Below are 22126 nucleotides of genomic sequence, written 5' to 3'. Positions count from 1 at the left end.
GGGTTCTACCTTTTGGCCACCCTTGCGAAAAGAGGCACATAAACTTCTTGCACCAGGGCCCTCTCTACTTTAGTGCCGTCACTGAGATGGGATGTAGGGTGTATTTGCATGCCAGTGAGCTGGAGATGGGGGTCAGGGCCCAGGGGGCCCAAGCTAATGCTTGCCCACGGTCCATTCAATATTAAAGACGGCCCTGGAGGTAAGAAGGAGAAGACTAGCTTGCAGTAGGGATCGCTGACATGAATGTTGAGGAAGGGGATTGGCATCAAGCATGAGACATTGGCCATACATTAAAACTGGCCATACATTTTTATTAGTAGTTACACCATATTTGTTTGCTAGTCAGTCTCTGATTCACAAATTTTTATATTTCTGATTTTTTTCCCGATCTATATGACTCTGATGTTTTCATTATTATCTTTTTTAGCCACTTATTAGACTTCTTGCTTCCCTGCTAATGCTTATTCAGAAGTCTAAATTCCGCATTTTTAATGGGGATCTCTCCTTCAGGCCTATCCGAGCGCCGCTTTTGCTGTGTGCCTTATCTGACTGGTGGGGAGATTAAAGAGGAGGAGTCGGGACGGTACATTTTCCTCCCGTGAGCCCGGCAGTTTGTCTTTACATGGGTTGTTAGCACGGCCTTGGGCCATTATCTCCTAAGTGACAATTCTTCTTTACTTAATAGATTTTATCTTGTATGGCTGCTACACCTATATAAGCAGACTTAATAACTACTAAGGTATGACATAATAAGATAATATGTAATGAACTTATAACTTTGCATGCAATCTTGTTTTTTAATACGGCCTTCAGAAAACCTAAGGTGGGACAGCCATGAACTAGGGTATGGTGCAGAGAGACTACTGGAAATTATTAGTACACTGAGCTGTAGTGGTTATGTTACCAAGATTACCCATTTAAAGACTGAAATAAAAGCTGTATTAAATAAGAGAAAATGGGCGCCAAGAAATAGCACCTGGTGCTGAGAAGCTGTCTGCTTGACAGTCCAAAAAGATGAAGCAATCTTCCTGGTCAGTCCCCAAAGCTGCAAGTGACTGGGGCAAGGGCCATTTCTCAGGTCTTTACCCAGTTAATGTTTTTTCCAATCAACCTCCACACTTATTTAACCCCTTAAGGACCAAACTTCTGGAATAAAAGGGAATCATGACATGTCACACATGTCCTGTGTCCTTAAGGGGTTAATATTCACTGGTATGTGTTGGGTGAGCGGGGTGAAAACATCTCAGTTCTGTAAAACGAATGGTGGTATCTCTCTGAAAGTGTTTTAGCTATAAAAAAGGACAATCTGCAGCCCTACAAGTAAATTATCATCAAATGTCTGCAATGTTTTTTTGTTCTAGTTTTGTGCTAACCTACTACTTATGTCAGAAAAAACAACATATATTAATGATGAGTTACAATTGGAGAACAAAGGGAATTGGGAGCACTTCCAGAACATTTCTCAGAAGTGGCTCTGCTCTGAAGGCCAAAATCTAAACAAAATACAGATTAAGGAATAGCACACACACAAAAAAATTCAGCTTTAAATTTTACAAGGCTAATTAAAATCATAAGAAACAAATATGGGAATTCAGTTACACCATATGGGCCATATTGGGTAAAGCCCACCACTACTACATCATAGTACCAATAACAGTAGGTACCATGTTAATTTAACATGGGTGATAAATATGCTACTGTAATACTTAGCGCTTTACCCCTTAATGACCACATGATGGTCTATGCAGTCATGCAGTGCATGGCTTTAATGCCCCTTCATGGCATAGAATTAATTAAAATAACAAGTAGGATTAAATCCCTGCTAGTACCAAATAGCCCCAGGTATCATACCTATACTATGGATGTATACCTATGACTCCCCTCTGTCAGTTGGGGCCACAATTAGTGGCCACAGACTAACAGATGAGCAATGTGCAGCACTCAAAGTAGTGTAATAAAAATAGACAAAAGGAGACCTTCAGAGACATCTTTTAAAACCATATAATGATGAATAACAAGTTCTCAGATTGAGATGAAAGTCTGAGTTGTATTTCTAAATGATAAAGTGCCCTTTCTGCTTATCACTAGCTGAGTAAAGAATATGGCGATGTCTACAGTCTGCAGTTCCTCTGGACCAATCTTGTAGTACTCAATGGATTTGAAGTTATGAAAGAAGCTTTGCTTAACAAGTCAGAAGACATAGCTGATAGGCCTAATTTTCCCGTCTATGAGGCACTTGGATTTAAAGGCAATAGCAAAGGTAAATTCACTAAATTACAGTGTGACGTTGTCATTACAAAACATTCTGAAGTAAATGCTATTGGTTTATCACAAGATTACATCTATATACATATATGGTAATTTGGCTGAATTTTAGATTGGAAATAAATAAACAAATATGATCATGATATAATGTGCTGAGTATTTTATCCAGGTCTTGTATTAGCCAGATATGGCATATCATGGAAGGAGCATAGAAGATTCTCGCTGTTCACTCTCAGGAACTTTGGGATGGGTAAGAAGTCTCTGGAGGAAAGAGTGACTGAGGAAGCTGGATTCCTGTGTTCTAGATTCCAGTTAGAAAAAGGTCAGTTACCAAACAAACATGAAGTTGACTATCTAATGGAACTATTTTTTCATTGATTAAATGTCCTGATTTGATTAGGAATTTTAGGATATTTTTATTATACCCAAGACATCTGGAAACATAATACAAACAGATCCAAGGAGCCCGGTGAGGTGAACTTTACTTAAGTCCTCTTTCATAAACAACAAGCCCTGAAAGACCATTTTGGTTGTCATATTTTTTTTGACGCTCACCTTGGGATATAGGGAACAAGCAGCTGGTTTGCATTTACCCTCTGCACACCGCTCTGTTGCTTACTGAGTGGTGCACACCTGTATAGTACAAGGTTTTACCCCACTAATATACCAGAAGCCGCGTACCACTAGGGAAGTAAGTGAACATTTTGCAGAGATGTGCACAACATGTAGATGCACATCACTGAAGCACCAGAGAGTTGTGATTTTGATGAGAGCAGGAGGTTGTGTTACAAATTATATTCTGGACTTGCTCCTGCGAGACGAAAATCTTGTTTGTCAGATAAATAAATCTCATAATAAAATTTTGCTGACATTTTGGAAATATGCATTCCAAAAACACAACCATGAGCAGGATATATATTTTTTTAATTTACTTTAGTGTCACATCTGCTATGAGCAGTGGCATCTCTAGGATTCATTTTTAGGGGGGGCACATGGTGGGCCAGGGACAAAAGTAGGGGAGCACATTTAATCCCGCCCTCACCGCAGTTTGACCCCGCCCTTGCCACATGTTAAGCCCCGCCCCCAACACAGTGTGTTGTGGGTTTTTTTTTTTTAATCCCTGGTGGAGAATTAATTATTTTCCACCAAGGATTATTAAAAAACAAACATTTCCCTTGATACAGTCCATACACACACACACACACACAGACTGCTGAGTCCTTACACACACAGAGACGCAGACTGCTGACCATACACGCACAGACACACAGATTGCTGAGTCCATACACACATACAGACTGCTGAGTCCATACACACACACACACACACACAGACTGCAGAGTCCATACACACACACACACACACAGACTGCTGAGTCCATACACGCACAGACACACAGACTGCTGAGTCCATACACACATACAGACTGCTGAGTCCATACACACACACACACACACACACACAGACTGCAGAGTCCATATATACACACACACACACACACACACACACACACACAGAGACTGCTGAGTCCATACACACACACACACACAAACACAGACTGCTGAGTCCATACACACATAAAGACTGCTGAGTCCATACACACATACAGACTGCTGAATTCATACACACACACTGCTGAGTCCATACACACATACAGACTGCTGAGTCCATACACACACACACACACTGCTGAGTCCATACACACACACAGACTGCTGAGTCCATACACACATACACACTGCTGAGTCCATACACATACACTGCTGAGTCCATACACACATACACACTGCTGAGTCCATACACACACACTGCTGAATCCATACACACATACAGATTGCTGAATCCATACATACACACTGCTAAGTCCATACACACATACACATTGCTGAGTCCATACACACTCACTGCTGAGTCCATACACACACACATACAGACTGCTGAGTCCATACACACACACTGCTGAGTCCATACACACACATAGACTGCTGAGTCCATACACACACACAGACTGCTGAGTCCACACACACACAGACTGCTGAGTCCACGCACACACACATACAGACTGCTTAGTCCACATATACACACACACACACACATACAGACTGCTGAGTCCATACACACACACAGACTGCTGATTCCATACACACACACATAGACTGCTGAGTCCATACACACACACACACAGACACAGACTGCAGAGTCCACACACACACACAGACTGCTGAGTCCATACACACACACATACAGAATGCTGAGTCCATACACACACACAGACTGCTGAGTCCATACACACACACTGCTGAGTCCATACACACATACAGACTGCTGAGTCCATACACACATACAGACTGCTGAGTCAATACACATACACTGCTGAGTCCGTACACACATACACACTGCTGAGTCCATACACACACACTGCTGAATCCATACACACATACAGACTGCTGAATCCATACATACACACTGCTAAGTCCATACACACATACACACTGAGTCCATACACACATATACACTGCTGAGTCCATACACACACTGCTGAATCCATACACACATACAGACTGCTGAATCCATACATACACACTGCTGAGTCTATACACACATGCACACTGCTGAGTCCATACACACACACTGCTGAGTCCATACACACATACAGACTGCTAAGTCCATACACACACACACTGCTGAGTCCATACACACACACAGACTGCTAAGTCCATACACAAACACACACTGCTGAGTCCATACACACACACAGACTGCTGAGTCCATACACACATACAGACTGCTGAATCCATACATACACACTGCTAAGTCCATACACACATACACATTGCTGAGTCCATACACACAGACTGCTGAGTCCATACACACATACAGACTGCTGAGTCCATACACACACACATACAGACTGCTGAGTCCATACACACACACTGCTGAGTCCATACACACACACACTGCTGAGTCCACACACACACACACACACACAGACTGCTGAGTCCACACACACACACACACACACACACATGCAGACTGCTGAGTCCACACACACACACACACACACACAGGCAGACTGCTGAGTCCATACGCACACATACAGACTGCTGAGTCCATACACACACACATATAGACTGCTGAGTCCATACACACATACAGACTGCTGAGTCCATACACACACAGACTTCTGAGTCCATACACACACAGACTGATGAGTCCATACACACACATATAGACCGCTGAGTCCATACACACACACACAGACTGCTTAGTCCATACACACACAGACACACACACAGACTGCTGAGTACATACACACACACTGCTGAGTCCATACACACATACAGACTGCTGAGTCCATACACACACACACACACACACACACACAAGCTTCCTCACTAGCAGACAGACAGACACAGACACACACACACAAGTACATTAAGCCTACCTGTCACTGGAGCCTGTTGCTGGTGGTCAGGCAGCCATCTTCCATCCTTTCCAGCAGCATGGTCTGCTGCTTAACGGCGGGGGTGGGGATTATGTGCGGAAGGCGAGGCTTCATGTGGGGGCGGCGCCTGTGCCGGGGAAGCTGCTGGGTGCTGAAAATACCCAGCACTGTTCCAGCTGCTCGGCCCCGCATTCCTTCGGGCTGTGACACACTGTTAAAAACACATGGCCAGCAAGTTGATGGCATTTGGGGGGCACAAGGGGGGGCACAGCATCATGTAGGGGGGGGCCATGCCCCCCTCTGGCCCCCCCCTAGCAACGCCACTGGCTATGAGTAATAAAATTGAATGGTCACTTTAAAAACAAAAACCACTTCAGCTTGCTGTAGGCCCTTGTTAGCATAGATTCTTAAAAGTTCATTAAGGTTTAATGAATGGGAAGATGAATGTTATCCAACCTTTGTAACTTTTTACCCAATACGCAGAGTCAAAACCACCAGTTTAGTAGAGAAAGAAAGAAAGTCCCTAAGCCGGTCCTTAGAATGGCCGGATAAAATAGAAACTACAAGGAACGCCAGAAACAAGCCAAGGTCAAGGGAAGCCAGAAATACACAATAGCAAAGAACGAAACCGAGCCAGGGAAACCAGAATAGTCAAGAGCAAGCTGAGTCAAAACCAAAGAACTATCAAAAGGATACAGGAACACGCTGAGGGGACACTAGAGACACAAGGCACACAAGGAACCACAACAGGGCATTGTTGTAGGGGCAGACTAGGCTTTTATATAATTGGGGTCATGATTATCATAACCCAAAAGGTAAATGTGTGTTGAGCTCTGTTGTTTAGAGCTCTTCTAATCTCATGGCACCGGTACGCATGCACCGCGTCCTTAAAAGGGATGGGCGCATAATGGCCGGCGTCCCTAATTATTAATGCATCCTTTCCCAGCATGGGAGCGGCTATCCGACCGATCCCGATGTCGGCAGATCGGCGGACTGATAAGGTAAGTGGTCGGAGGCTTACAACCTAAGTGTATGGCAATCACATCATGTCACATGCACAAATAGGCAGGATCACGACTAGAGCCATGATATTAAAGTGTGGCATGGTTGCTATTATTTTTCACAACAGTACCACTCATCCTGTGTGCTGATTGGGGGATATAAACTATTTATCTCATAAATAGCTGCTGAATTGTGATTGTAAAGCCAAGTATCTTATTTTTTGTTTGTTTAATGCATTATCTAAATAACGATTTAAGAAAAAAATGGGTAATTTAGACCATATTGTTTCCCTTTAATAGTTGTATTACATTATATTTCAAAACAGAATACAAGAAAGGGGTATTGTTGTGTTTGCCTTATATCAAATGTTAGATATACATTGCATTCCTCATTGAAAATAAATGTTATACTTAAAAAAATTAATAGTGCAGCATTTAAACAAGGTCATACAGTTGCAAGAAAAAGTATGTGAACCCTTTGGAATGATATGGATTTCTGCACAAATTGGTCATAAAATGTGATCTGATCATCATCTAAGTCACAACAATAGACAATCACAGTCTGCTTAAACTAATAACACACAAAGAATGAAATGTTGTCATGTTTTTATTGAACACACCATGTAAACATTCACAGTGCAGGTGAAAAAAGTATGTGAACCCTTGGATTTAATAACTGCTTGAACCTCCTTTGGCAGCAATAACTTCAACCAAACGTTTCCTGTAGTTGCAGATCAGACGTGCACAACGGTCAGGAGTAATTCTTGACCATTCCTCTTTACAGAACTGTTTCAATTCTGCAGTATTCTTGGGATGTCTGGTGTGAATCGCTTTCTTGAGGTCATGCCACAGCATCTCAATCGGGTTGAGGTCAGGACTCTGACTGGGCCACTTCAGAAGGCGTATTTTCTTCTGGTTAAGCCATTCTGTTGTTGATTTACTTCTATGCTTTGGGTCATTGTCCTGTTGCAACACTCATCGTCTGTTGAGCTTCAGCTGGTAGACAGATGGCCTTAAGTTCTCCTGCAAAATGTCTTGATAAACTTGGGAATTCATTTTTCCTTCGATGATAGCAATCCGTCCAGGCCCTGACGCAGCAAAGCAGCCCCAAACCATGATCCCCCACCATCATAATTCACAGTTGGGATGAGGTTTTGATGTTGGTGTGCTGTGCCTCTTTTTCGCCACACATAGTGTTGTGTGTTTCTTCCAAACAACTCAACTTTGGTTTCATATGTCCTCAGAATATTTTGCCAGTACTGCTGTGGAACATCCAGGTGCTCCTGTGCAAACTGTAAACGTGCCGCAATGTTTTGTTTGGACAGCAGTGGCTGTGATATCCTCCCATGAAATCCATTCTTGTTTAGTGTTTTACGTATTGTAGATTCGCTAACAGGGATGTTAGCATTTGCCAGTGACTTTTGTAAGTCTTTAGCTGACACTCTAGGATTCTTCTTCACCTCATTGAGCAGTCTGCGCTGTGCTCTTGCAGTCATCTTTACAGGACGGCCACTCCTAGGGAGAGTAGCAGCAGTGCTGAACTTTCTCCAGTTATAGACAATTTGTCTTACCGTGGACTGATGAACAGCAAGGCTTTGGAGATACTTTTATAACCCTTTCCAGCTTTATGCAAGTCAACCATTCTTAATTGTAGGTCTTCTGAGAGCTCTTTTGTGCGAGGCATCATTCACATCAGGCAATGCTTCTTGTGAAAAGCAAACCCAGAACTGGTGTGTGTTTTTTATATGGCAGGGCAGCTGTAACCAACACCTCCAATCTCATCTCATTGATTGGACTCCAGTTGGCTGACATCTCACTCCAATTAGCTCTTGGAGATGTCCTTAGTCTAGGGGTTCACATACTTTTTCCACCTGCACTGTGAATGTTTACATGGTGTGTTCAATAAAAACATGGCAACATTTCATTCTTTGTGTGTTATTAGTTTAAGCAGAGTGTGATTGTCTATTGTTGTGACTTAGATGATGATCAGATCACATTTTATGACCAATTTGTGCAGAAATCCATATCATTTCAAAGGGTTCACATACTTTTTCTTGCAACTGTATATAAGAAAATACCAGATTTAATGTAGTGCTTTGAAGAAAGTCTTTTTTCTTTAAATCATATTTTATATTATAACGCATCATTAAAAACTGGGCATTCCTCACAAATTAAAGATTAGAATAATTTTGCCAACATGGCTTTATTATAAAATAAATTGATGTGAAACCCTTTTTGCATAGCTTCATCAGGCAGTCATAATGGACAATTTGTAATATTTTGTCTGTTACCAGGCCGTTCTTTTGATCCTCACTTCTTGATAAATAATGCTGTAAGCAATGTGATTTGCTCCATTGCATTCGGAGATCGCTTTGAATACAGTGATGCCAAATTCCAACAATTACTCCATCTCTTTATGGAAGCTTTAAAGGCAGAGTCTGGGTTCCTGGCACAGGTAGTTAAATGCTTGTTTATATTTATACATTTACCTTATTATTATTTGCCTTATTAAGAAGTACCACTGTTTTCCGATGCCTCTGGTGTGTTGGTTATAATATATTATGATACATAACAGACCTATTAAGGAAAATTAATGATGGTTTTGGACACCATATTAAACCACAAGGCTGAATGTAAAGCGATTTACACATTTCTCCAGAAATCTGAGATGCCATTATTTTTCCCTGTTACTTGGTTTGCTATGTTGTAGTTTAAGTTTTTATATTACGTAATATATATATATATAGGCTAGGGTTAGAATGTTAGGGTTGATGCAAGGTTTAGAATTACAGCTATTGTTAGGGATAGTGTTAAGTTATATAGTAATCTTATTTTGTTATGACAGACTGTGGGTACGTGTTAAGGGTTGTGTGAATTGTAATGAGAACAGGGGTGACTGGTTCCTGGCTTAGGACTGAGATCTGACCCATTACACTGTTTGTCCCTTCTCAAGAATAATAAGAAAAACAAGTATAGTAGAGGAAAACCAACAGTCTCTTATTGCACTAGAATTAGGATCTAAAACTTTAGCAAATGAACAGTTTTTGTTGCTTTATACCACTTCTCCAGAACACATAAGAAGGACACATTGGAAGGTAGATCAATGAGGTGTGGGAATATTCCATAGAGCCATGCGTAGTGATAATAATCTTGAAAAGTCCACAAAGTTAAACAACATAATGGTGGTCAGTGGCTAGCAGACTACCATACACAAAACAAATGCTAAGAAAGAAAAAATAGAGATCATGAAATTGAATAGCAAAACAAAGTCCATTGTTCATTCAATTGAGGTTTCATTCTGTCTCGGTTGGGTCACAACTGTAAGAAACGAAGTGATTTTCGAGAAATCTATCTTGTGTGGTCATTATCTGCTTTCTTTAATTGGGAAAAATAATGAATGCGGATTCAGATTTTAAAAATGGTCTGTGTTTGGCAAGAGAAGTCAGAAATGTTTCTCAATCCTTATATTTTGCAACTCAGTTGATCACTGACCAAAACCTGTTAATGACTAGATCCATTGGCATTTTGTCTTACAGATTGCAAATGAAATTCCGATCCTGATGAAAATTCCTTGGTTGGCAAACAAAATACTAGAACCAGAATACAAAATATTACCATTTTTAAATGACTTGATTTCAGAACATCGGAAAAGTTTTGATCCTAATCACATAAGAGATTTTATAGATGCCTATATGCTGGAAATGGAAAATGTAAGTCACATCATACTGTGAATACGTAATGTCAACTCTTTGTGAAAGCACAATGGACCCTTTCAACTGCAAAGGACAGCAGCTAAGTCCCGTCTTATTTTATGCACTGATTCTGCAGGCAACTGGTTATCAAATAAATAAAATGGATAAGTGTACATAAGGAAACACACTTTGGTTAGCATATGGTGATATTGTGCTCAAGAATCAGTGAGATTGTTGTGTTAGTCATTGAGAGGATATGTGTGTCAGTGTGTCTGTCACTGAATTGGGTTATTTGTTCCTATGTACTTTGGATATATAACATCATATCAAGATTCAGTTTTTGTTTTTAAGAAGAATTAATGAATAGCTCACCATTTATTGAGCTCCTTTTGCAAATTCTATTGATGACGTGACATCTCTCCTCCTCCCCACATAATGTTTGCTATAATTGTGTCAGTTGAATTTGATTTATGTGTAATTTATGTATATATATATATAAGAAAGGGAGGTTATCCCGAAAGCTTGTCATTAAAAAATTCTGTTAGTCCAATAAAAAAGGTATTACAAGATACGAATTTTATCTGTTTTTTATATCTATCTATATATATAGATAGATATAAAAAACAGATAAAATTCGTATCTTGTAATACCTTTTTTATTGGACTAACAGAATTTTTTAATGACAAGCTTTCGGGATAACCTCCCTTTCTTAAGTCTGAAGCATTATATATATATATATATATATATTACAATTTATTGGACTGCATTCACTGTTTCTGCCCAAGTTGGAGAATTAACATGATTACCCAAATTCAGTCAACAAGCTACCAATATAATATTTTGGCATAATGAAAGGTCATTTGTTAATGATTAAATTGCTATTTACTGTGGTGAACATGGTGCTGAAGCTTTGTTGCAAAGTATAAAGGCATCAAGCTAGAAAAGGTTTCTTGGAAAATTTTAATTGTTTGACTTGTCTGCACAGTTGCCCCCTATTGCTTTGTATGAACTGTCTGGCAAACCAAATGGGCATATTATAGCAGAGAGGCCTGTCTATCTGAATGGCTGCCATTACTGTAATACTGTTCTGTAACTACTAATACTATAATGTCGTGTTATAAACCATGCGCTGTTCCAGAATTATCAAGAAACAATTTCAGGTTTACATTTGCACAAACATTCGGTGTGCACAACATTTTGGATCAAAATAAAATTTCTGTACACACCAACTACGAAAGATTACAAGGAACATTGCCTGGGGCTTTGCCAAGAGTCTGCATCCAACACAGACTACTACAGCCTAGTCTGAAAGGAGAGAAACTGTTTACTGTTTTGAGTGAAATGTTTTCCAAAGTCCTTCAGTGCAATGGTATCTGAGCGGACTGGTGAATGCAGATAAGAGCAAGCTCTGGATAGCACCTAGCTAAAGGACATAGAATGTTATCTTGAAGGGCGTTTTGAAGTGGCAATGTATTTATTTATTACTGGCATTTATAAATCGGCAATATTTTCTGCAACGCTGATGGTGCAAGGTGCAAGGACCCTGTATGCTCTGTGTTTCAGTAAGAAACTGAGATACAACAGCTTGCTGCTGGACTAAGTCAACCTCCAAAAGCACCTCCAACAGCATCTTTAGACAGCCCAGAATGAGTACATACATTTTATATATTCCTTGCACAGCGGGTCATTAATTGGCTCTGCTGACATTACCAGCCAATGAATAACCAGTAGTATCTGCAATTGGCTTCTGCAGATAAAAGTAGGTTGGCATGACAGGACACTCAGCACCCAAAGGGACACAGGTTGGAGGCAAAGCATTACAAAATAGTTTTACCCCCGATTACTCGGGAATGGTACCAGGGTACTCCTAGCATCATAACCGCTAAAATGAACTGTAGAATTAGTTACTATGTTAAGGCCACCACATCACAAACTCTAAGATACAGAAAAATTACAGAGTCCTGAGATCACCTGTAAATCCTCTAGGAGCATGTGTGTCATGGAAAGTAGAGACATCTAGTTTAAGAGACTGCATCAAAACATCTAGTTTTGAAAAATTAGGGGATCGATTGAAGGTTTAACCCCTTAAGGACACATGACATGTGTGACATGTCATGATTCCCTTTTATTCCAGAAGTTTGGTCCTTAAGGGGTTAAACATACCGATAACTATTGGGGTTGTGTTCCTGACACGCATCTCGTCCAAAATGTTACTCAAGGAGGAGCATTGAATTGGATGATCAGTGTGGAAGCGATGCCTCCCAGGATGCCATTGTGGTAGGATGATCGGGAATGATTCTTGGCACTGGAAAAAGGTAAGTGAAAAGCAGTGGAGGGGCGAGGAGTCTAAATATGGACTAAGACACTCTAGCGTTATACATACATATAGAAAACTTTAGAAAAAAAAATATTTGCAATGTACAACCTTTCTAAAGACTGTTATTTTTCTCTTTATATTTAGATGAAAGAAAATAGTGATAGCAGCTTTAATGAAACAAATTTACTATTGACAACGTATGACTTATTTGGGGCTGGGACAGAAACCACGTCGACCACTCTAAGATGGGGCTTCTTGTTCATGATGATATATCCAGAGGTCCAGTGTAAGTATTATATTAAAAGATTAACTCAGCCTGTCCGTCAATGTCTTGATTGTTACAGCGGCTTCTTCATGAAATGCAATCAGGCCACAACCTCAGAGCAGCATAGATGGTGGGGTGATCAATGGTCTCCCTTACTGTAGCCTATTTAACTGCTGTGGGGCGAAGACCAACAGGGGAGATATCGACCAGCCCCTGCAGGTCCCGGGCTTAAGTAGAGATGTGGCTCTCCCTCACCAGCCAGGCCACCAGGATACTTTACTGTATCAAAGCATTGTTTTGGGTTACTACAGCAATGCTCGGATATATTCCCCTACTATTGACCAGAAATAGTTGTCTGTACCCAGCAGTAGCCAGAGAGTGTGTTTCCTTAGTGTAGACTTTTGGTATCTGACTTTGCCTTGTTTTTCGTTTATCCATTTGTGACGGACCGCCTGGTACCCCGACTGGGTGCCTCCGCAAAGCGATGCTTCCTAGCTCATGCTGAGGACCATAAGCACCATAAGAACCATAGGCACCATAAGCACCATAAGCACCGGACACCATAAGCACCATAACCCCATACTAGGCACCTGCTTAGATGGAGAGCAGGTCCCTACTCAGCCAAAATACCAGGGTGGGACAAAATATAAAGATGGCGAGGGAGCGCTAATGTTCTTCCAGTTCCTCACTGCTCTCTTGTGCCCTGATATAACGCCGAGAGCAGGAATATGTCGTAATTCCAGCTCTGGCATCACTAAACAGCGTGCAAGGGAGCAGTGGTAGGGAGGCTGGCTGGGTCTTAAAACAATAAAAGAAAAGAAATAAAATGAATTCGTAAGTGTGTGTGTAAGAATGTGTAAATCATTGAAAAAGTGTGTCAGTGTGAGTGTTTTATTGAGAGTGTGTGTCTGATATTAAGAATGTGTGACTGTCTGTCATACCTCCTCTTGGCCCACACCGCTCCTGTCCCACTGTCCATGCTGACGCCAGCTCTCCTCTTCCAAGGTGTGCGCTCTTTAGAACGAAATCGCGGGTGCACACACGCAATGACAAGCAAGGGGGAGTGCAACTTCCTTGTCTTCTTTCCCTTAAAGGGAAGTAACCTATTTTACATCTGGGCTAGCACTCAAATTCTATCCTTTCAGTTATTACCCTAATTGGTTCCCTAGTCTATCAGCTCACACTTAGCCCTATTTATACCTCCCTCTTACATTACTTCCTTGCCCTGCCATGGTCTTTTGTAGCCAGAGAGTGCGTTTCTTTAGTGTAGACTTCTGGTATCTGACTTCGGCTTGTTTCTCGTTTATCCGTTCTTCTGGTATCCTTGACCCCTGGCTTTGTAGTACGTTTATGCTTCCCTCTACATTCCTGACCTTGACCTGTCTGACTATTCTATACATTTTGCTGTAGTTATATATATGTTAAGCCCGGCCACTCTAAGGCCCGGTAAAATGTCTTGCTTTGTGTATCGATAATAGCCTTAGTTTGTGTGTTAAGGAGATTTACCTTGACTCTTAGTGAAAGTATTTTGTATTACAAAAAGAGGTTGGGCTTTGTGACGGAGTTCAGAGCATAGGCTAAGTACCTCCATCTATAGTTTTCTTCAAGCAGGAGAAAGTCGCTCTTCATGTATTATAACCCTCCCAAAAACTAGATGACACATAGTGTAGGGTACAAGAACACACTTCATTGTCTACCAAATTGTCTGTTTTTTGGTGTGGAAAAAGGGGGCTCCCCCTTGCTCTCGGGTACCTATTGTCAGCTTTTCTCTCCCCTACCTACCCTCCAAAAAGCATTCTCCTAGGTGTTAAATTGTGGCAGCAGGAACGGTAGTTAGTTTCACCAGGCAGCTGCACTGGACCAGGCCAAGTTAGGTCCCCTTGCTCCTGGAACAGTTTTACAGCTTGGAGACAGAGCGCTCCACCCTGTTTGTGCTTGGAGAGGGGAGAAGGAAGTCAGGGGGGGAAGTTGTAGTTTAGGAGTACTGCACCAGTTAATCCACAGGTATTGTGCAGGATGCGCCACATGCTTATAGTTGGAGTCGTTGCCATAGAAACAGGCACGTCTGAACTGAACATTTGCAAAGGGGAGAAGTTTGTAAAATGAACACTGCAACTGAGGGAATTTTGCACCAAGGCATCTGTGACCCTAGAATCTGCCCTGCCTATGTACACTACACTACAAGCAGCCTCATCCACAACAACCTCCCTAAAACACATGTAATGCTACATCATTCTTCCCTTCCAAAACTCCACAAGCAGCATCCCCACACACAACCTATGAGTAGCATGCCCACACACAAGCTACAAGTAGCATTCCCAGAAACTAGCTACACCACAAGCAGTCACCCCCACACCCTCTCACACTTATTCACAAAATTAGTAATAGTCTCCATTTAATCATACCGCAAACTAGTCACAATAACACATCCAATTGTATATAAACACCAGAGGATCAAAACACTGACTGTTGGCACACACGGGATTCTAAAACCACACAATGCTACACTCATGGATACTGGAATGCTTGGCCCTATACATAGTTACATAGTTACATAGCTGAAAAGAGACTTGCGTCCATCAAGTTCAGCCTTCCTCACATATGTTTTTTGCTGTTGATCCAAAAGAAGGCAAAAAAAAATCCAGTTTGAAGCACTTCCAATTTTGCAACAAGCTAGGAAAAAAATTCCTTCTTGACCCCAGAATGGCAGTCAGATTTGTCCTTGGATCAAGCAGTTATTACCCTACATTGAAAGATTATATCCTTGAATATTCTGTTTTTGCAAGTATGCATCTAGTAGCTTTTTGAACATCTGTATGGACTCTGATAAAACCACTTCTTCAGGCAGAGAATTCCACATCCTGATTGTTCTTACAGTAAAAAAACCTTTCCTTTGCCTTAGACGAAATCTTCTTTCTTCTAGTCTAAACGCATGACCTCGTGTCCTATGTAAAGTCCGGTTTGTGAATAGATTTCCACACAATGGTTTGTATTGGCCTCGAATATATTTGTATAATGTTATCATATCCCTTCTCAGGCGACGTTTTTCTAAACTAAATAGGTTTAAATTTGTAAACCATAGCTGATATGTTCCATCCCTATACAAGGTCAGCAATACACGAAGACCCTTCATCAAGCAACCTATGTTCAAGTGGAAAAGAACTCTGGAATCCCATTCCAGGACAATATCACAAGTGAACATCTAATTTGGCATATACCAATGTTATATACCAACATATACTAATGTTGTTCTGCCTGGGCCTTAACAGATTATCAGAGGAGTGGATATGAATGTAGGTTCAATGGGTGTGGTCTGGCACGCGGTGAAGATGGTGACTTAAGCTTTCTCGACACCAGCGGGACCTTGCGGGCCACACGTCCTCCCACCCTGCAAAATCAATATCCGTGCCATCGAGCCCTGGAACCTCACACACTGGGTACAACGAGGTTACCTACCCAATGTCACAGCTTCGAGATGACCTCCAGGCGATCCACCGCACTTGAAGTCTCCTGAACCACTACAATACGCATGGAGTTAGGCGGAATACGGGGAGACGTTGCGGCGCTTGAGGAGAGAGAATCACCTCCCTGGAAGCCTCTAACACTCGCTAGGAGCACCTCCATAAGACAGCCAAAATAGCTGCCACGAGGCGAGGCAAGGCAACATGCTTTTGGACCTCAGGCGTCAGGTGGAGGACCTTGATAATATGGAGCGATGCAGCAATATAAGGATCCACAACCTGTCTGAAACCTCCCAAGACAAACCTCTGGAGGCAGTCCTGAAAGTCCTCTACAATAATGGGTAATGAGGCACTCGGTGAAGTCCAGCTCAATTGAGCACACAGAGTGCTCCATGCCCCGTGGCTGGATGGGGCCCCCCCGGGACGTCATATGCTGCATCCACTCATTCAGAAAGAAAGAAAGGATCATGCAGAAAGCAAGGGACAGACAGGTCTGGCAGTTCCGAAATGCCTCAGTGAGCCTTTCAGGATCTGTCTCCGATCACTCTAGACGCCAGGAAAGCCCTACGCCCGGTTTCCTTATTTGGACCGCAGGATTGAATACAGGTGGGCATATCCCTTCCGCCTCCAGGCGAGATCAGTTGATACTTGGGCTGTGATCAAGACTTCGGAGGATGTTCTGGAGTTCCTCCGGGTCCTAAGCCTCCCACATACCTCGGTGCAGAATTGGATCCTACACCCCACAACCTTACCGCCAAGGGAGCAGAGAACCGGATCCTGCAGGCGACCGACACTGGTGCGTTCTCTCCAGAGGTGGGATGGGCTACCCCACGTAGATCAGAGAAATGACGGCACTCACAGATTCTGGTCCTGCATATATTTGCCTCAAGCCGGAGCAAGGGGCTACCACCACAGGTGACTGTGACTTGGTAAAATTGTTGGGGAGGGGTGCCAGGGGCTTGGGTTCCATGATCTGCCCTACAGGGTCTATTTTCACAGATGCCCGAATACTCTGCCTAGACTTGGACTTTTGGTCCACGCCCGGGTGTGGGGTGCCGATAATTGAGGAGATCCCTAATTGCTTCCAGGCTACTGATGAGGGGGTACCGTTGGACCAGCGGCCCTCAGGTGGGATCCCATGGTGCCATATTGGGGTGGAGGGACTAAACTGCTAACTGTGGTGACTAATGGGCAGACAGGCTGAAGGCGCAACTGGTTTACTCCTCCTAGTTAATGCCATTTGGGACACTCACTGTGAACTGCAGCTCCACACAGTCTTTTTTTTTTCTTCTGACACTGTCTTCTCTCTTCCTTGGCACCTTCTGCTCCTTTACCTTTCTGCTACTTCCTGCTTATTTTGTGCCCTTCTGCTCCTTTCTCTTTCTGATCCCTTTCTGCTCATTGCAGACCCTTCCTCCTTCTTGCTGCTCCTTCCTGCTTCTTGCTGCCCCTTCCTGCTTCTTCCTGCCCCTTCCAGCTCCTTGCAGCTCCTTGCAGCTCCTTGCTGACCTTTTCTGTACAATGTAGACCCTTCCTACTCCTTGCTGACCCCTCCTGCTTCTTGCTACCCCTTCATACTCCTTGCTGACCCATCCTGCCCCTTGCAGACCCTTCATACTCCTTGCTGACCCCTCCTGCCCCTTGCAAACCCTTCCTACTCCTGGCTGACCTTTCCTGCTTCTTGCTAACCCTTCCTGCGTCTTGTTGACCCCTCCTGCTTCTTGTTGACCCCTCCTGCTCCTTGCTGAAACCCTCCTGCTCCTTGCTGACACCCTTCTGCTCCTTGCTAACCCTTCCTGCTCCTTGCTGCCCCTTCCTACTCCTTGCTGAAACCTCCTGCCTCTTGCAGACCCTTCCTACTTCTTTCTGACCCCTCCTGCCCCTTGCTGACCCTTCCTGCTCCTTGCTAGCCCCTCCTGCTCCTTGCTGCCCCTTCCTGCTCCTTCTACTTCACCCTCCTGCTCCTTGCAAACCTTTCCTACCCCTTCCTGCTTCTTGCTGCCCCTTCCGCTCCTCCTATTACTTGCTCACCCCTCCTGCCCCTTGCAGAACCATTCTGCTCCTTCTACTTTACCTTCCTGTAGGCTGTCCCCCCCTCCCCCCCCCATGCCTCACTTACGTGATCTGTATGCTGTCTCAGCAGTTGCTGGCTGCTGCTGCCCTGCGGTTTCAGTCATGAGAGAGAAGCAGGGATAAGCTGTAGCTTCCTATCCCTGCCTTTCTCTATTCACATAGAAAGGCCAATATTGCAGTTTATTATCACACAAACAAAAAAGAGCACCACAAGCTGAAAAATCACGTGCCCCCCCTTACCCTCCTCCCCCTGCGGATGTCCATGAGTTGGGGTTGGGGTTACTGCTCTACTACATTCTTTTTGGTTACCCACTATGCTGACCATATTGGAGTTCGTTAGCCCCAAATCCCTGAACACATACTCCCTCTCTACTCCCCAACACCCCCTCCCCTCCATAGCTGCAAGGAACCCCAGAACCAAGGTCATGGGTCTTCCACCGACATAACTCACACCTGAGGTCCCCAGACACCTCCTTTACGCTGCTCCACAGCGGGCAGGTTGGAATACGATGTAGCACCATAACTACAACTGGTGGACGCTTTTACAGCCCCCCACAATTCCTTGGGATATTGCCTGGTTGGGGAATCTGTTGGGGGCCTAACAAGTGGCCCAACCTCCTGCACCTGAACGAGTACAATGACTCAATCACCTGACAGCCTCTTAGGCACCACCTCACTTCACTTCACTCATCCCCCAAACCTACATAGTCTGATGAGTAGTGGGGCGACTCACTTAAGTACACTGATCACATATAGCGGACTGTCCCTGCAGAGCTGCCCGCGGTTGTGCCTACTTATAGGAACCAACCCCTCCCCCCCTTTTCCCCCCCTTCTTTTCCCCTCCACCTTCTCTCTTCCCTAAGTGACTGGGAGGTTGGTGAAGACCATGATGCGGAGGTTCGAGGGTAGTTTTCAAGGTCTTATGTGGGAGTTTTCTGTCCTGGAAGGACAAGAGTTCCTAAAATGCCCCATCTTTCCACAATACACACATAGCCCTCCTTACATCTAAAAAGTTTATCTGCATCTGTGAGCTTAGCTAACAGCATAGGCTCAGGTGATTGCTCAGTTAGAGGTTCCAGAAGGGAACTCAAGTATTACTCAAGTGTTAAAGTAACACTTTAAAAAAAAAAATCTCGGGGGCAGGACCTGACCGCAGAGCTGAAAGAACGTTAGCCACAGCAAGTCCTGCCATTTGGGGCAGAAAAAGCTAAATTCAGCCACTGAAACGACAATACAAAAACACACAAAGGTCACCAAGCGAAAGGTAACACTGGGACGCACACGAAGATACCACCCATGCGACTCTTTAATCAATAGGCACCAGACACCCTGGAGAGGCCTACCAGCATGGCTGGCGCAGGAGAGACGGACGCTCTCCTGCCGCCAAAAACAGCTGGAAGCCGGACCCATAGCCCACGTTTCCCCCTCCTCTAGACCAGCAGGGGTCATCCTGGTTCACCCCCACACAATCCCCCTGACAAGCAGTGTTCACACGACACAACCTCGAAGCCCGGAAAACGATAGTGAGGCCTACAAAATGACAGATGGCCCACGCACCGCAGTCACGTGCAGTGCCTGGAGGGAAATGGAGCTCTGACTCGGCAGCATCTTCAGCTCCTTCTGGAAGAAGCTGGAGGCTCTCCTGCAGCCTCTGGAACTGGAGACTCCGCACGATGGTACACCACAAAGCCCGACACCGGAGGTCACAGGGAGGGATGCAGCAAACCCCCCAGACTCCATTCCTATGAAAGGTAGGCACTGGAGACGGGCCACCCCAAGAGCAGAAGCCTGGAGCCACACAGAGAGCAGAAGTAGCCAGAAAAAGGCTTTCAAGGCCAAAGGGACATCCACGATAGGGCACCCAAGACCGCGTGGTCTGCAAGCATAGACCCAGCACAGGCCCTGGAGGGGCACAGCCCACCAGGACCGACTGAGAAGACGACGGGTTTGCTAGGCCCAAAATGGCAGCAACACCAGGCCAACGCCTCCGGAACAGAAACAGCCCGCAACCAGGCCGAGCAGAGGGACCCACAACCGGAACTATGCTCTACCCACCATGCGTGCTTTCTCTCTGCAAGGAGACTATACACCCCTGCATTCCTGAGCCATCAAGACTGAACCGCAGACCAATGCATTGGGATTCCACTGCGACCTTGCATGGCATCGTCTGACTTCCAACTACACATGGGCAGCCACACAGTCAAAGGGACCGTAGCTTCCCACACAGATGCTCATGACACACAGTCTGTAGGGCCCCTCACACACACCTTTGTGAATCTACTGCCGTGTATAGGCTTACCTCATGCATCTACATCCACTAAGCCTCAGAAGAAAGACAAGTGTCCTTAGCACCCAGGGAATCCTCGGGTGGCACTACTCCTACATGAATCAATTACACATTTACACAAGATAACACACATCATTTTGCTCAATCCTGCTGTAAGTTTGCATAACCTGTGTATATGATATCGACCCGCTGAAACCCAAATAAACGCTTGTTTATATTGTTTATATAATAAAATTGTGCAAGCTATATTTATTACCCCAAATGTCGTACTGCTCTGCCTGAGGATTGCCGTTGGGGTACCTCAAGCCTTTATGTAGCAATCTCATGCACTACAAAAATACTAAATATATTTTTTTTAAATGTTCTTATGTACTTCGTGGTGATAACATCATTGTATTTCCCTTGGTACTAACTAACAGTTTCTTCAGCATGATTGTGATTGCCGACATCTAAGTGTTTAACATAAGGTTAAAGGTTACCAGATCCACCATGTATTCAGGGACACATATTACATATTGATTGATAGCAAATGAAAATTTAAATTTAACCTCTTTCAAATTCAACCTCTTCATGGCAAGCATCTTTAGTACTTAGTAGAGCACTATTTTGCTCTTATGAGCTGCGGCAAACAAGATGCATAGACACCAGCTTCTGGCAGCATTCCTAAGGAGTCTTTACCATTGCCTATGAGCAATGGCTTCCAGTTCAGTAATATTCTTGGGTTTGCATGCTGCAACCGCCTTCTTCAAATCCCACCAGAGATTTTCTATGATGCTCAGGTGAATGGGATGGCCACTGCAGAATTTTCCAGGACTTCTCAGCAACCAAGTCTTGGTGAAATTTGAGGTACGCTTGAGATCATTTTCTTGCTGGAATATCCAATGACGGCATCTCAGCATTTCACAGACGGCATGACATTTTCTCATAGAATTTCCTGATACTTCAATGAATCAATCTTGCCTTCTATCTTGGTTTCCAGTGCTAGAGCATGCAAAGCAGCCACACAGCATTACTGAGCCACGAGCATGCTTAACTGTAGGCAGAGTGTTCTTTTCAGCATATGCTTCATTCTTCTTCCTCCCACATACCGCTGATTTATTGGGCAGAAAAGTTCCAGTTTTGTTCTATCGCTCCCACAGAATAGAGTCACAAAACATCTGTGGCTTATTTATATAATTTTGAGCATATTGGCGCCTACTTTTCTTGTGCTTTGGGTCAGTAGTGGTGTATATCTTTCTGGCATGGAATCCATATTTAGTGTGCACCTTACTGTGCTCATTGAAACCCCAGTATCTGTTGCCACCAAATCTTGCTGAAGGT

The 22126-nt window shown here is 43.7% G+C and overlaps 1 protein-coding gene across 1 annotated transcript in view; it reads left to right on the top strand.

Annotated features, from left to right (window-relative positions):
- Nucleotides 1-22126, top strand: part of LOC134568077 (cytochrome P450 2D15-like) — a 54025-nt gene that overhangs the window by 5490 nt on the left and 26409 nt on the right. Inside the window, exons 2-6 of the mRNA XM_063426362.1 lie at nucleotides 2089-2260; nucleotides 2435-2587; nucleotides 9006-9166; nucleotides 10248-10421; nucleotides 12865-13006. Of these exons, the coding sequence (XP_063282432.1) occupies nucleotides 2089-2260; nucleotides 2435-2587; nucleotides 9006-9166; nucleotides 10248-10421; nucleotides 12865-13006 (802 nt within the window). The remainder of the gene's footprint in view (nucleotides 1-2088; nucleotides 2261-2434; nucleotides 2588-9005; nucleotides 9167-10247; nucleotides 10422-12864; nucleotides 13007-22126) is intronic.

Source organism: Pelobates fuscus, chromosome 7, assembly GCF_036172605.1.
Source record: "Pelobates fuscus isolate aPelFus1 chromosome 7, aPelFus1.pri, whole genome shotgun sequence".
Classification (NCBI taxonomy): Eukaryota; Metazoa; Chordata; class Amphibia; order Anura; family Pelobatidae; genus Pelobates; species Pelobates fuscus.
The sequence above is the reverse complement of the archived record's forward strand: the minus strand, read 5'-3'. Positions and strand labels throughout refer to the sequence as shown.